We start from the raw sequence: 14,680 nt of genomic DNA, 5'->3' as shown, positions 1-14,680 counted from the left end.
CGAAATGAAATTAATGACGGGTAAAGATAATCGCGACCCAGTAATGAGATGTTTTATGACACTTGGTAACAAGAGATAGGTATTTATTTGCTTCGTTCGCTTAAAATATATTTAGTATGAAAAAATTCCTAATGACTACTGTGGTGTGGTACTTGATTGAGAACACTTTACTGAGAATACTTTGTGCCTAACAAGGATCACTTGATAGTGTCTGATGCTGCTTACGCCATAGCGTCTGTACTCTTAGTCGCATTAGTCAAAGACAACATCGTGAAGAAGCCGTTCCCGATTCTTAGGTTATAAAACAACAATTATAAGCAACACATAAACTAAAGCTATCAAATATGTGTTCAGTCGTGGAACCATCGAATATATCAAAGATACACCTCTTCCGTATCCAGATATACATTGGGATGAGATTGAATATAATATTCTAAGCAAACAAAACAATTCGTTTGCAACAATATTTGTTGTATAAACATGCGAATAGGTAGCGAGTGTTCGATTTGAGCATTTCCCGTAGACCTGCTGAAATTGGCCGAGATATAAATTTATATTATCAAAATGCACGTGGCATTTTTATCCGATTCAATACTAAAATAATAAAATGGAAGACCTGGATAATTCCTACAGCAGTTCTCGTCTCTAGCCGTACTAGTTAGACAGCTTGTTCTGCTTAACGACTTTTGAAGCACTAGTTACATTAGTTTAAAACTATTACATACAGAATCCAGACTAATGCTAGCGGCCTAGTTAACCTCGTTCTCAGTGGAAGGCGAAATCAATTATTTTAAGACTTCTTTCTTAGTGGAAGGCAAAAACTATTATCATTTCAAACTCCATTTTGCCGGTCGACTATTTCTCGCTCAACACTTACGCAGTGGACGGAGGGTGATCGAATTACTTTTGTATGTCAAATTCAATTCGTTTTTTGATTAAAGCTCTTCTCATTAAGGCCTTGATGTTCAGATTTTTGTGTTTTCCCTTATCACCTGGCGTTAAAGGTTGATAAGCCCTTTTTACACAGGCTTTCTGCATATTTAGACAATATGTATTAAAGGTTCATATTAAAGTTTTGATACAGAAACCCTCATGACCATGTTTGACCCAATACTATAAATATATATAAAAATTTTATTTGCCAAGAAACTTATACGTAAGTTGAAAGACAGTGCCAGCTCTTTATAAAATAAAAACAGTTAAATAGGTTATAAATAAATTATAACGTCATAACGAATCTAAATGCGGTAGTTAAGTTTTACACCGAAATCGTGGTAATAGGTAAATTTGGCAACAATTCAATTACGTTATTATAATATTAAATAGGTATAATAACGATGTGGTAGTATCTCGCTGGCCGTGATGGCTGTAAAACTCCCTAAACATTGTAATATATATTATATATATCAAGGTTTAGGGAGTTAAATCAGAGTCAAATAAAAAACGAGAAAAACTATGTATTACATTTTGTACATCAAAATAAATAAGTTCCAATATCTATTGTGTAACTGATATTGTTGTGTAATCTATATAATCAATAATTCTGTCAGTCTATTTACATAAGTTCAAAAAGCTATTTCTTTTATCAATAATCTACATATTATATTCTATGGCCATGATTTTATTATCTTGTTTCAGGAAAAGTTCAAAAAGGAGTTCAAGCAGCGGTTTACGTTCGGTCAGAAGCGGAATCGATTTAATAATGATAGCTATGATGTAGGTTACACCCACACAACTTTACATAATTTATCTTTTGTCAGAGAACCGTTTTTCCTAGACTACCGTACCAAAATTAAACATAGTTCCTAAATTATATAACTAAAAGTGTCTCATAGGTAATCAAATATCTATAGTTCTCGAAAAGAAACAAAAAGTTGATGTCTGTTAGAAATTTTTATTTTGATAAAGACGGACTACAAAAAATTGTTTTTGTAGGACAGTCATAATAATAATAATAATATAAGCCTTTATTCAGACAGAAATTTTACAGAAATTTTAATCTTAAACTGTTGTCTCTAGTGAGTCGGAGACACCGACAACCCATCAATTTGTCCAACTTTGGCAAAGGCCTCCTCCATTTCATTCCACTCTGCTCTGTTCCGAGCTTCCCTAGTCCACATTTTCCCAGTTAGGGTTTTAATTTCGTCTTCCCACTTTCGAAACTGTCTACTCCGATTTCTTCTCTTATTTCTTGTGTACCAATATATGATCTTTTTGTTTTACTTTTCTATAACTCTTATTATATGATCACTTATTGTACAGTATTATGTACCTAAACAAAAAACAAAAATGGAAACAGAAGGCTCCATATATCAACTTTTCACAATCACTTTTTGTTTCAATTTTAAATATTTTATTTTTTAGGACGGCCAATCCTACAGAACACGCGTCTTATCAATTCGCTCAACCAACGAAAGAAGTGTTTATTTAACACGAAAGCCCGTCAACGCTCCTGATTCCATAAAAGTCCTTCGCAATTCTTGTCACTGTTCAAGAAATGGAAAAGAAAATATAGAAAACCATTATCGTTTAAAAGCCGACTTTGATACCTACAGAAATGGAAATCAGTTCGCACGAGAACCGAGAAAAAGTACAAAGCGTATTTCGAATGAGGACGACTTTCCTACAGGTGATGAAAGAGTGAGTGAATTGTACATATTCCCGAATAGCAATATCGTTGAATTTACTGACAATCTATGTGATAATAAAGTGTAAATATTAATAATAGATGTTAGAATTTAATATAAAATATTTTATCTGTGACTGGATTTTTATTTGATCCACTTGAATATGTATGAAGTTTTGAACTGGAAAATTAATACTGGGTGAAAAGTTTCCCAGCTTCGCACGTGTAAAAAATAAATAGTGTTTAGGTTCGTTCTTAATTTGGAGAAAAATACTAACAATTCTTTTGTATTATTTGTAGTATATTCTCTTGACTTTACATAACATTTCAATTATATTATTAACCCGTATAGCCATATATCCAAATCGCTGTTTTACATGTTGTTTAATAATCATTAAATCAATAGGTTGTCTACGCGCAAGTAAGTGAAAGGCAAATCTTTAAAAATATAATAATACAGTCCTCTCAACCCTAAATGAATTGGAATCCTTGGCCTGAAATTGCACCCGTCTCTTTGATAATTTATTCAAAGTAGTATATACTCATATGTTTGAGATTTGTCCTTGATTTTTGGATTTAAGATATGACGGTTTTCCTACGTTACATTTCATTCATCGAGTATAAGAGTGAAGATAGAAAAAGACACGAAGAAAAGTTGTACACAGCTGGGATCGTACCTACAACCTTAGAACTTAAAATTGCCTGCTAAAACCACTGAACCATACTGCCCTAACAAAATCTGCCAGAGACAAATACTTAAGCAAATAGTACTTATTTCGTTTATAAATAAGGGGCTTTGGTTCTACGTTGCAAACAAAGCTGATTAAGCTTTAAACACTAGTTTGAACTTCAATTTACTATAGTCCATAATCCTTTTAAAAATTAGCTCTAAATAGTGCTTCGTGTATTAAACCTTATTAGTATTGAGATTAGTACATGAAATTTTAGTTCAAAATCAGGGCTTATTACTACTACTACAAGTAGTCGACTACAAACTGGGTTCATTTTCCCTTGAAATAATAAATCTGACTGCACAAAAGTCTGGCTCAATCAATGCTTATTACTAACATGCCATACAGCTTTGTATGATTGAAGTAATTACTGATACCTACTTGCCTATAAGGCTTGCCTTAAATATTTTATTCACGCTTATTTGTTTTCAAAATTTAAATTCATACAGATACCGATAGTAAGGTTTGTGAATAAGGCGGCTCGGATTTTCATGATTCAATGATTTAATTGGGAACAATTTCAAAGCTCTACATTTATTAGGCAAATATGTATAACAATTTATATGTAGCATTCACATGAAAATGTTTCAAAATTTGGGTTTATATTGTGGTTCTAAATCTTCCGTTTAGTATCCATTTGTGCCGCAATAATCACAAATCCAACATTCTAAATAGGAAAGACGTAAAACTTTATTGTACGCCTTGTATATCAACAATTAATATGGAAGCTCAATGGTCGCGCTGGTCGTATCCACATGTTTTAGGGACGACACCGCTTTTTATATACATATATCTATTGATTGGTTAGCCAATCACCCACCACGGCACTCGCAGATATACTAAGGCCCGCACGGTATATTACGTTTAAATCGTGTTCGTTTGATATCACCCGTGCGGTAACCTAACTAACCTCGGTGCGGCTTTGTATACCGGTGGGGTTTGACTTCGTACTCGTTTGTCAAGACGGCTCGACGTAACGCTGGTACCGCCTCGACCCACGCACCCCTGCTAGTGCGTAATTGTAGATGTTGTCTTGAAATGAAACTGCGGCTTGTTCTTGTTTCTTGCTTCGCCGATTATTCGTGGATCACAGCTCGTTGTCACGGGATAAAGGAAAGAGCCCGAGTCTCTACGCGCGTCTGCACCGTGTCAAGTCTGAACCGAGACTGCCCGTGTGCACCGTGTCAAGTCTGAACCGCGACTGCGCGTGTGCACCATGTCATGTCTGAACCGCGACTGCGCGTGTGCACCGTGTCAAGTCTGAACCGCGACTGCCCCGAGACTCGCCCGCGCCGAGCTTAAGTACTACGCAAGTATACCGCGACGAGAGCTACGCTTACATACATTTGCGCCGGTATACCGCGTCGAGAGCTGTGACCCTTTTATTCGGCGAAGTATTCTATTTATTTATTTAATATATTTACATTCATAACTGAACCATATTTCTCACTTAAATCTGTATACATATTTTGTCTAACTTATAACTCTTAACACTCGCACTTAATTTCTATTTATAGAGTTACAATTTTCAAACCTAACTTATAATATATTTATATTTCTATTTATGAGTCGCCAACATTCTCCCCCTCGTGCGTAGCACCGTCGTTCCTGCACGGCGACTCCGCAGGCACCAAGATCAGGATCCTCGACGATGGTCTTCGTAACACTCCCCCTTTGGTTGCGACGTCCACGATTCTGGTTATTCCGTCGGGCCCGGGGTATGTAGTTTCGATGTTTCCCCTCGGCCAAGTGCATCGTGGTAGCGTGCGTTTTACGATAAAAACCACGTCGCCTGGTTGCAGCTGCTCGCCTTTCTGTAGTTTATTCGTTTTCCTGGGCAGTAGTTTGGGCAAGTACTCCCGTAGCGATCTCTTCCGAAAGTGATCAGAGAGTCGTTGGACGGACTTCAAATCTTTTCTGCCCACCAGCTTTGCATCAGGAAAATGTAGTATGCGCGCAGCTCCACTGGATCGTCCAATGAGAATGTAGTTTGGTTTTAGCGTCTCCTTTTTCGAATTGTCAGCTAGGTTCGTGATTGGTCTAGAATTGTCTATGTGTTCTGTCCCCAACAAGGTTGCCTGCAGTTCAAGTCTCGGCGTAGATATTGATTTCCGAGACTTTGCTCTCGACTTGGCACCAACGAGGTTTACTAAGTATTTTCCATTAACTCCAGTTGCGGCTGCATACATTGTCTCACTCGCGTCTGCGACAGTATGCAGCTCCCCCTCAGTGCAGAATAGTGACATACATCGCGGCAGCCGATTGTCTTTTATTCTACCGATATGCTCTAAATAGCTTTTCCGAGCTTCGGTGTCGTCTTCAACGATCACTCTTTTGTTCGACGTCCATCCTCGTAACTCAAAGTGCGCTTTCATGTGGATCAAGTTCACTGGCTGTATAGCTCGTTGGTAATCGTCGACACAGTAAAAACTTTGCAAATAGTTATCCATATAGCGATATTGCTCTATTGCTTGTGCTGCTTCTGGATATTTATGTACGAAGGCAATCGTGGCACAAGGTGACGCAGCTCCTAAAATCACTGATAACATTCTGTTATCCTTCACTAGCGCTTTCTTGTCTTTTTGCCAAAGGACTGTTTCTGTCTTCTTCACATATTTTCACTTGCAGAAACATTTCTTTTTTATCGGCCGCTATCGATACGAGTCCTTGACGTACTCGCAGTAACACTCCTAATATTGACTGTAGACCGGTCCTGAAGTCCGGTCCGGACGGCAGAATGTCGTTGAGGCTCACTCTGTTGTGATTGGCTGCACCGTCGAAGACAATTCTTAGCTTTTTCTTCACTGGGAAGTGAGGCAGGTACCACTTTTTGTTCGATGTGCAGTCGGCTGTTACTTCTTCAGCGTAGTTGCTTTTCAACAGATCTATTTGCGTGCTATATTCATTTTTAAACTTAGCGTCCTTACGCAGCTTTTTTTCTATTCCTTTAAATCTGTTGAGAGCTGCTGTGTAATTGTTTGGAAGTTGTACGTCTTTCCTTTTCCACAATAGTCCGACGTCGTATCTGTCATCTTCCAATTGTTGACTATTTCTTTTCAATATCTCTAGTGCTTGCTGTTCTATATTCATTGACGGCTTCTTCGGCTGAACTCCTAAAGACTCAATATTAAAGTGTTCTCTCACTGGCTGATTTATTTTGTCTTCGACGACTCTTGCATGTGCATATGTGTTTACATAATTGATCGGAGACACACCGTTGCTATCGTAGCCATGGATAACCCACCCTAACTTTGTTCTTGATGCCACCGGCTGCCCTGGCTTTCCACGTCGTATTTGTAATGAGACAATATGTTCCCAATTGTCTTGGCCAATGAGCAGCTTCGGCGCCTCAGCTTCGTAACACGCGTCCTGCAGTAAACCCCGCAAGTGATGACACTTCTTAAGTCGGGTTTTATCGATGAGTTGTGGGGTTGATTTCAGCTCTTTGATAGTCCTTGCCCGCTTAAGTATGCTCTTCTCGCATTGTCTTAAAAAAAAAAAAAAAAAAAAGGATTTTATTGAATCACAAACATTAACATACATGTAAAATTGAGGTAGCCCCAGTAAGTTAAATAATACTTGTGATGGAGCAACCTCGCAACTTCCCTTAAATTATAGATTACAATGTTTGGACCAAAACAACTGAAATATGACTTGACAAACTTAGTTACAAAATATATTATTTTTCTATTTATTTATTTTTGAATTAAAAACTAACTAAATTAAACAAATAATAACGCACGGTCTTTGCGTGCGTGCGTGTGAGTGCGTGCATGTGTGTTTGTGTGTGTGTGTGTGTGTGTGTGTGTTTGTGTGTTTGTGTGTGCGTGTGTGTGTGTGTGTGTGTGTGTGTGCGTGCGTGTGTGTGTGTTTGTGTGTGTGTGTGTGTGTGTGTGTGTTTATCTGATTCTCGTCAAAATTAATTCTGTTTCTTCATATGTGATAGTTTTCAACCACCCAGTTACGGTATTCTTACAATTATATAATAACATCGGATATATATTTAATTTCTGATTCAGTTTATTATAGATGTAGGCAGCCTGTGTAGTATATTGACGTTGAGCAAAAACTGTGTGCACGCGTGGGGCGTATGCTACAATATCTTTACGTCTCTTCTTTAGTTTACCTGGACTAAATGGTAGTGTTTTGTGCATACGTAGGGTGATATGCAAAATGTATAATTTTCTAACGCTCAATAAGCCACTATTTCTGTAAAGGTCATCGGTAGAGTATCTATATGGTTTGTAGTTCATTACTTTAATAAGGGCCCTTTGAGATCTCTCTAAATCTAAAAACTTAGTTTTAGTTGCTCCTCCCCATACGGGAATGCAGTATATTATAATAGATTGAGCCAGGGCTAGATAAACTTTATTAAGCAATGACGCGGGCATGACGTAGCGTAAGTTTTTAAATATCCAAATAAGTTTTCTAACCCGGGCCATAATTGTTTCGATGTGTAAGTGCCATGATAACCTTTGGTCCACTGTAACTCCAAGATATTTGGTAGAGTTGACACGTTCTATGGTCTGACAGCTACAATTCTGGGCAATCGGATCACCACACCTATGAATCCTAACTCCAAAGTCGTAACCCGGCTGAGATCTTTGATTCGCAGTAAAACATATAAAATTTGTTTTATTAACATTAAGTGAAAGTAAGTTGGTATTAAGCCAGCCAGCTACTTCAGCCAGACCTAGTTCAGCTGCGGATTTCACAGCCATCCAAGTCGCTCCCGTGTACACAATCGCGGTATCATCCGCGTATGAGTAGATCCGTCCGCCATTGCTCCGAATATTACAAAGGTCATTTATATATATCAGGAACAATGTCGGGCCAAGCACGCTTCCCTGCGGGACGCCATATTCCACGGTTTCTTCTTCACTTATCAAATTATTAATTTTAACTTGTTGTTTTCGACCTTGTAGATAACTTCTAAAAAGGGAGAGAGCTGTATCACGAATTCCTATGGCTTCCAGCCTGCGCAGAAGAATGGGAACGGAAACGGTATCAAATGCCTTTTTAAGGTCCAAGAATATTGTTACGCATTTAATACCTCTGTCTACATTATCAATTATGTCATTAGTAAGTGCAGTCACGGCATCTTGTGTAGACAGGCCCTTCCTAAATCCGTATTGTGTGTTGGATAAAATTTTGAATTTATTTAAGTAATTGACCAGTCTATTGTTCAGTAACTTTTCTAATATTTTAGAGATACATGGCAGTACGGATATAGGACGGTAGTTATTGACGTCGTTCAGGTCCCCACTCTTATGCACAGGCGTAATCAACGATCTCTTAAATACGGCTGGAAATATTCCTGTTTTGAAGCAGGAATTAGCCAGCTGGCTAATGAGCGGGACAATAAAGTCTCTGGACATTTTCAAAAACTTTGTGGGTATACCATCCCAACCAGGTGCGCTCCCAGAATCGAGACCCATGAGTATAGCATCCACCTCACGAGGACTAGTCTCAAGAAGAACAAACGAAGACACCCGAGAACAAATGTCTGTAGTTGTTGGGTTACCGAAGTTAAGTAAAATGTCCTCAGCTAAAGTTGACCCTATTTTAACAAAGAATTGGTTGATACGGTTTAGTGAGTCAAGCGGATTCGGAGTAATATTCAGTAGACATGTATTTGAGGATTTGGGGGTTTTAAATTGAGTTACTTCATTAATTTTTATCCAAAGCTGTTTAGGATTTTTAACTGAGTTAGCTATTTGAGTTTTATGAAATTGTCGTTTAAGTTTTTTAATTAAGTTTGAACAGAAGTTACGAAAGCGTCTAAATGTTATTTTTAAGATTACGTTAAAAGGATTTTTCTTTAGTTTAAGTTGCATTTTATTGCGAAGTTTAATACAGCGTAGGGCTCCTAGTGATATCCAAGGTTTAAGAATTCGCTTGCTATTAGAGATTGTCTTAGTTTTAGTGTTACAAAGTAATATGGTTTTTATTTATCCCTTTCACTTTGATATCCACAATCATTGAGTCGTGATTTTTCATTTGCCCGCCGCCGATAGTTTCTATATTTAAGGTTTCGCGAGGACCCTTAATGCCGATGCTAGCAGCCACATTTTCGTCGAGCAGTGTCACCGTTGAGCCTTCATCTAGCAGCGCCAGTACTTTTTTGCTCCCAGTCGGTCCGTAGATCTCCACCTTAAGCATCTTTAAAATAGCTTTCGGAGTACTAATTGTATGGACCGTCACTGTCTTGGTCGCTGCCTCTTCATGACATTGTTCGCTCTCCGATGTCACATGTAATAAGCTGTGATGCCATCTTCGACACAACTTGCACGGTGGTCTTCGGCATGTTTCTTTCCGATGCTTTCCAACGAGGCACTTGAAGCAAACCTTAAGCCTCTTAACCGTTTCCCATCTATCGTTGACTGCCGCATTTAGAAATCTTTGGCAGTCTTTGAGCTTATGGTTGCATTCACAAACTGGGCACTTGATTTCTTCTGGTCTACTCTTTTCAGCAATATTAAAAGTAGCCTGTTTCACCGGTCTTCTTATCGTTGTGGTCGGTTGTACACTTTTGCTGTCTTCGAGTACCGCGAATGCGCCGCATTTATCCGCTTCTAAATTGAGGAAGTCGCTTATTGTTTGAATATCTGAGAACGATTCCTCTTCCCTCGCAGCCGTGTAGTCGTACCATCTGAACCTCAGAATCGCAGGCATCTTCTCTATGATAATTTTCACAATTTCCGGTGAGTAGAGATATTGCGGTCTCTTCAATCCTTTTATGGCGGCTACACTGTTGTTTATTTGGCTTGCGAAAACGCATATGTCGTTGGGATTTTCCGTTGTTCTGTGAAGCGCTTTTAATTTCTCAAGTTCGGCTAACACCAATGCGTCGGGTCTACCAAATCTTCGGCGTAAAGCGTTAATAACTTCTTGTGGCTTCGCTTCTGAGTACAAGAGGCTCTTAATACTCTCTCTCGCCGTGCCTTTAATTGCTTTACGTAGTCGCGCCATGTTCTGAATGTCCGAGAACATGGGAGATGTATCTTCGTATACGACCCTGAACGCTGTCCATTCGGAGCTGTCCCCTTCAAATATTGGCAGCTCTTGAATGTATTTCGGTTGCGGCATTACATGTCTCGTCATGACTTCCTTTATTGCGTCGGCTATTGCTCGAATGTCGCTCTTTGTTTCTATTTCTTCTGGCTTTTGTTCCGATGAGCGCATCCAGTTTGCTACCTTTTCTTCATGGTCATCGTTGACGTCTTCTATGACGGAGTCTTCCTCTTCCGTTTCCGCTTCTAATCGTAATCTGGCCAGGTGTGCTGCAGCCTGCGCTTCCCGCAGCTCGCAGCGAGCCACCTCTTCTCTGGCCTCGGCTAGTCTTCTTGAGCTGGCTTTTGATACGGTTCTCGATGCGGCCCGCCGGGTATAACCCGCTGGTATCAGAGTCAATGCTTGCTCTGATTGGCTGGCTGCGCTCGTCGACGTAGACTGCTCGATCGTTTTCTCTTCGCCTGTGGTCCGGACTTCGGACGTAGTGGCGGAGGTAACAGTCAACGTCGATTCCCCTCGCTGCATCCCGTTCTGTGATCTTGTGACTGGCATTTCCTTCTCGCAATATTCACTTCTTGGTGACAACCGTTGCAGGATCCGGCTCGAAGGACCACTATTGGTTGGTTAGCCAATCACCCACCACGGCACTCGCAGATATACTAAGGCCCGCACGGTATATTACGTTTAAATCGTGTTCGTTTGATATCACCCGTGCGGTAACCTAACTAACCTCGGTGCGGCTTTGTATACCGGTGGCGTTTGACTTCGTACTCGTTTGTCAAGACGGCTCGACGTAACGCTGGTACCGCCTCGACCCACGCACCCCTGCTAGTGCGTAATTGTAGATGTTGTCTTGAAATGAAACTGCGGCTTGTTCTTGTTTCTTGCTTCGCCGATTATTCGTGGATCACAGCTCGTTGTCACGGGATAAAGGAAAGAGCCCGAGTCTCTACGCGCGTCTGCACCGTGTCAAGTCTGAACCGAGACTGCCCGTGTGCACCGTGTCAAGTCTGAACCGCGACTGCGCGTGTGCACCGTGTCATGTCTGAACCGCGACTGCGCGTGTGCACCGTGTCAAGTCTGAACCGCGACTGCCTCGAGACTCGCCCGCGCCGAGCTTAAGTACTACGCAAGTATACCGCGACGAGAGCTACGCTTACATACATTTGCGCCGGTATACCGCGTCGAGAGCTGTGACCCTTTTATTCGGCGAAGTATTCTATTTATTTATTTAATATATTTACATTCATAACTGAACCATATTTCTCACTTAAATCTGTATACATATTTTGTCTAACTTATAACTCTTAACACTCGCACTTAATTTCTATTTATAGAGTTACAATTTTCAAACCTAACTTATAATATATTTATATTTCTATTTATGAGTCGCCAACAATATCGTATATCGTTGTTTATCTATGCAATCTGTTTTGGCTTTCTGTATTGTCTTACTGTTTTCTCTTATAATAAGTATAAGCTGTTAGATTACTTATAATTAAATAAATAAATATATTTTGGTATGTCTGTTAATTTTGGCATGTGTTTGTCCTAATTTTGTGGTCCAAATAAAAAAACGGTGGCTTGGCGTCTCAAAAAATGTCTTGGCTTTCTAAACGAGAATCTTCCAGCATCCCTTTTCCTCCACCACCTCCCACCATATGTTGGCCTTCAGCTGAAGTAGGTCCTTTCGATCCAGGGAACCTGATAACGCCCGTGACATCTCACGGGTGTAGTAAGTTAGGCAGTCCTTTTTTTGACATTCATAAGTGCTTTAAATAAATATTATATATATGAAAATTGGACTTTTGGCATACTAGTTACAATATATAAATGGCCTTACATCTGAGAGCAGTTTCTTTATCGTAAGTATTGATACCTGCAATCTTGGGATTGCAGGACAGAAACTCAAAATTATACTACCCACAAACTTGGTTATATACACCAAGTATGTTCCACTTACTGCGTGTATGAGAATTACTTTCATATCTGATTTGTCAGCTCAATAGAAGGTACCTCAAGCAGTGTAGTAACCTACAGCCAGCTTTGCGTCTATAAAAGATTAAAAGATTCCGCTTTGGTGATTGCATATGTATGAAAATCATCATTACGAGTATAGCGAGTCCATAATGAGTACGTTCCGCTTGCAGTAGAAGGCTAGCATAAGACCAAGTCAGTATGTGTAAGGTTAAGGTAACGCAGTACCGTACGAAATAAGTTAAGAATAAAAAAAACTACAGCCAAAATTGTTAGGTAATATTAAAATAATATCTTTAGGCAAAATTGTCTGCCATTCGAGAAGAGGAAACAAAATTTCGGCTACTCGTAGCTACGATAAAAACATAAACTTTTGTTTTCGCAACTTTTCAATGGGACATCAAACTTGCAAATGCTCGTAAAACGAAACGTAGAAAATAAAAATGTGAATAAATACCCCATCATAACAAACAGAGTGATTCGAAAATATTTATACACCGCTCCCGTAAAAACATGGGATTGAAACTTTATTGTTTCTCGCGAAGTCTATCAATGTGGTTTAAAAATTACGAATAATTGGGAGAGATATTTTCACAATCTTGTTTGTTAGCAGCTTCTTATTGGGATTAGAAATTTGATATTTTATCAGTTATAAGAGCGCGGCCATGAGATGCGGTGCGGCCCCGAGTGTGGCGGCGCTCTAACCTATTATTAACTCAAAAAACTTATATGTATTAAGAAAATGTTAACACTACTGTTATTACTGTTAACGATACTTTCCATTGCTCGAGCTTTATTTTATTTAACATACCACACACATAGTCTTTTCATACCCATCTTCTGCCTATTATTATCTGATATACTTAATATCAATTTAAATTTAAATATTTTATTCACAATAAACAATACAACATCAATGCTATATAGAATTGAGTTTTGTAACAACTCCAATTCGCTCTCCTATTACTGAGGATTAAGCTTTTGTTTCTAAAGGTTCAATGGGTAATCTAAAAACAATTATAATTTATTATTAGTAATGGTATTGTGCTAAGTCTTTTGAAAACAAAATTCTCGGCGCCTCCTGCAGCGCCAAGAGGTTTAGGTAATGTTTCGGACGGTCTTTAATGAAGATTCGTTATTTTCTTTTTATGGTTGAACCAGTCAGATATTAATTTACACACTATTCAGTTGATCGTGTTGTCAGCGTTTAGCTCGTATATTCTGCCTTTGTTTTCCCAGAAGACTTAAAATAAAAGGATCACGTCATTTATATAACCTAGGGTGGGAACAAATAATTAAATGAGATTATATCAAGCCAAGCTTCTAAAACTCCGTCGGTAATAATCGTCCAATAAAATGAATTAAATAATACCTACAACAATTTGACATGTATATCAAAAGCTTCAATCGTTTTAGCATTATCTAGGTCGTTCTATACATATTCGTAAAATATCAATAGTTTGGTTATATCTTTGTTTTTAAATGTAACGGGAAAAAGCCTCACAAGATGTTAAATGATACCCATAGACACTCAGATTGTCAGAGGGCTCACGCCTTTAAAGAAGAGATAAGCTCATTTCTTGGCAATACATCGATAGTTTTTTTTGTATTTTTTTATATTTATTTTTGTATATTATTAGTTAATAGATATTAGTTTTTTTTTGTTTATTTTGTGGCCGTTTCTTTAGTTTTTCTGATATAGATTCTTGATATAGCTTAAGTTCTAATGTAATTGATGTGTATGTGTTATGTTTGTTAAATTTGTGATGTCATATTTCCTTGTATTTTTTTAGGCATACACATTGTTTTAGAATGTATAAATAAATAAATAAAAGTCAGCTGGTAACGATAGCTAGAGAAATCAAAGAAGATACATCACATTTGCTATTAGTTGCATTTTTGACGATCCGCGACATGAATTTTCATATGTACGCCGCAAGCTCGCACCGCTTTCTTTAAAATTGACTTTTTCTGTTTCTTATTAACAATTATAAATATGGTGTAGGTGAACCTTCAAATTTTTAGTTCTATTCTTCTTGCGTGAAGTGTTAAATTAAAAGTAGAAATCCAGCAAAAAGAGGAAGCCACGAGGTCGCAGGAACTGTGCCGATATCCATTCTTTCTTTGCTGACTATATCATTTTCCAAATATAAAGCAACCATAATATTAAATAAATACAATCCACAAATTAACAACTAGGTACTTCAATAAGTATAATATACTCAGCAACCCGGGCCACCATAAAATTTAGTGGTAGTTTCACGTTTAATTGAAATACAGTTTTTTTTAATAAAAGTACTAAATCAGTTTAGCAACAAAAAGCTTTATCTGT

General features: G+C 38.4%; 1 protein-coding gene across 1 annotated transcript in view; it reads left to right on the top strand.

The window, feature by feature from the left end:
- Positions 1–2,756, top strand: part of LOC110994673 (RYamide receptor) — a 38,942-nt gene extending 36,186 nt beyond the window's left edge. The window contains exons 10-11 of the mRNA XM_022261468.2: positions 1,639–1,716; positions 2,365–2,756. Of these exons, the coding sequence (XP_022117160.2) occupies positions 1,639–1,716; positions 2,365–2,715 (429 nt within the window). The 3' untranslated portion in view covers positions 2,716–2,756. The remainder of the gene's footprint in view (positions 1–1,638; positions 1,717–2,364) is intronic.
- The last annotated feature ends 11,924 nt before the right edge of the window (positions 2,757–14,680 follow it).

The sequence above is a fragment of the Pieris rapae genome, chromosome 12 (genome assembly GCF_905147795.1).
Source record: "Pieris rapae chromosome 12, ilPieRapa1.1, whole genome shotgun sequence".
In the NCBI taxonomy this organism is placed as follows: domain Eukaryota; kingdom Metazoa; phylum Arthropoda; class Insecta; order Lepidoptera; family Pieridae; genus Pieris; species Pieris rapae.
The sequence above is the reverse complement of the archived record's forward strand: the minus strand, read 5'-3'. Positions and strand labels throughout refer to the sequence as shown.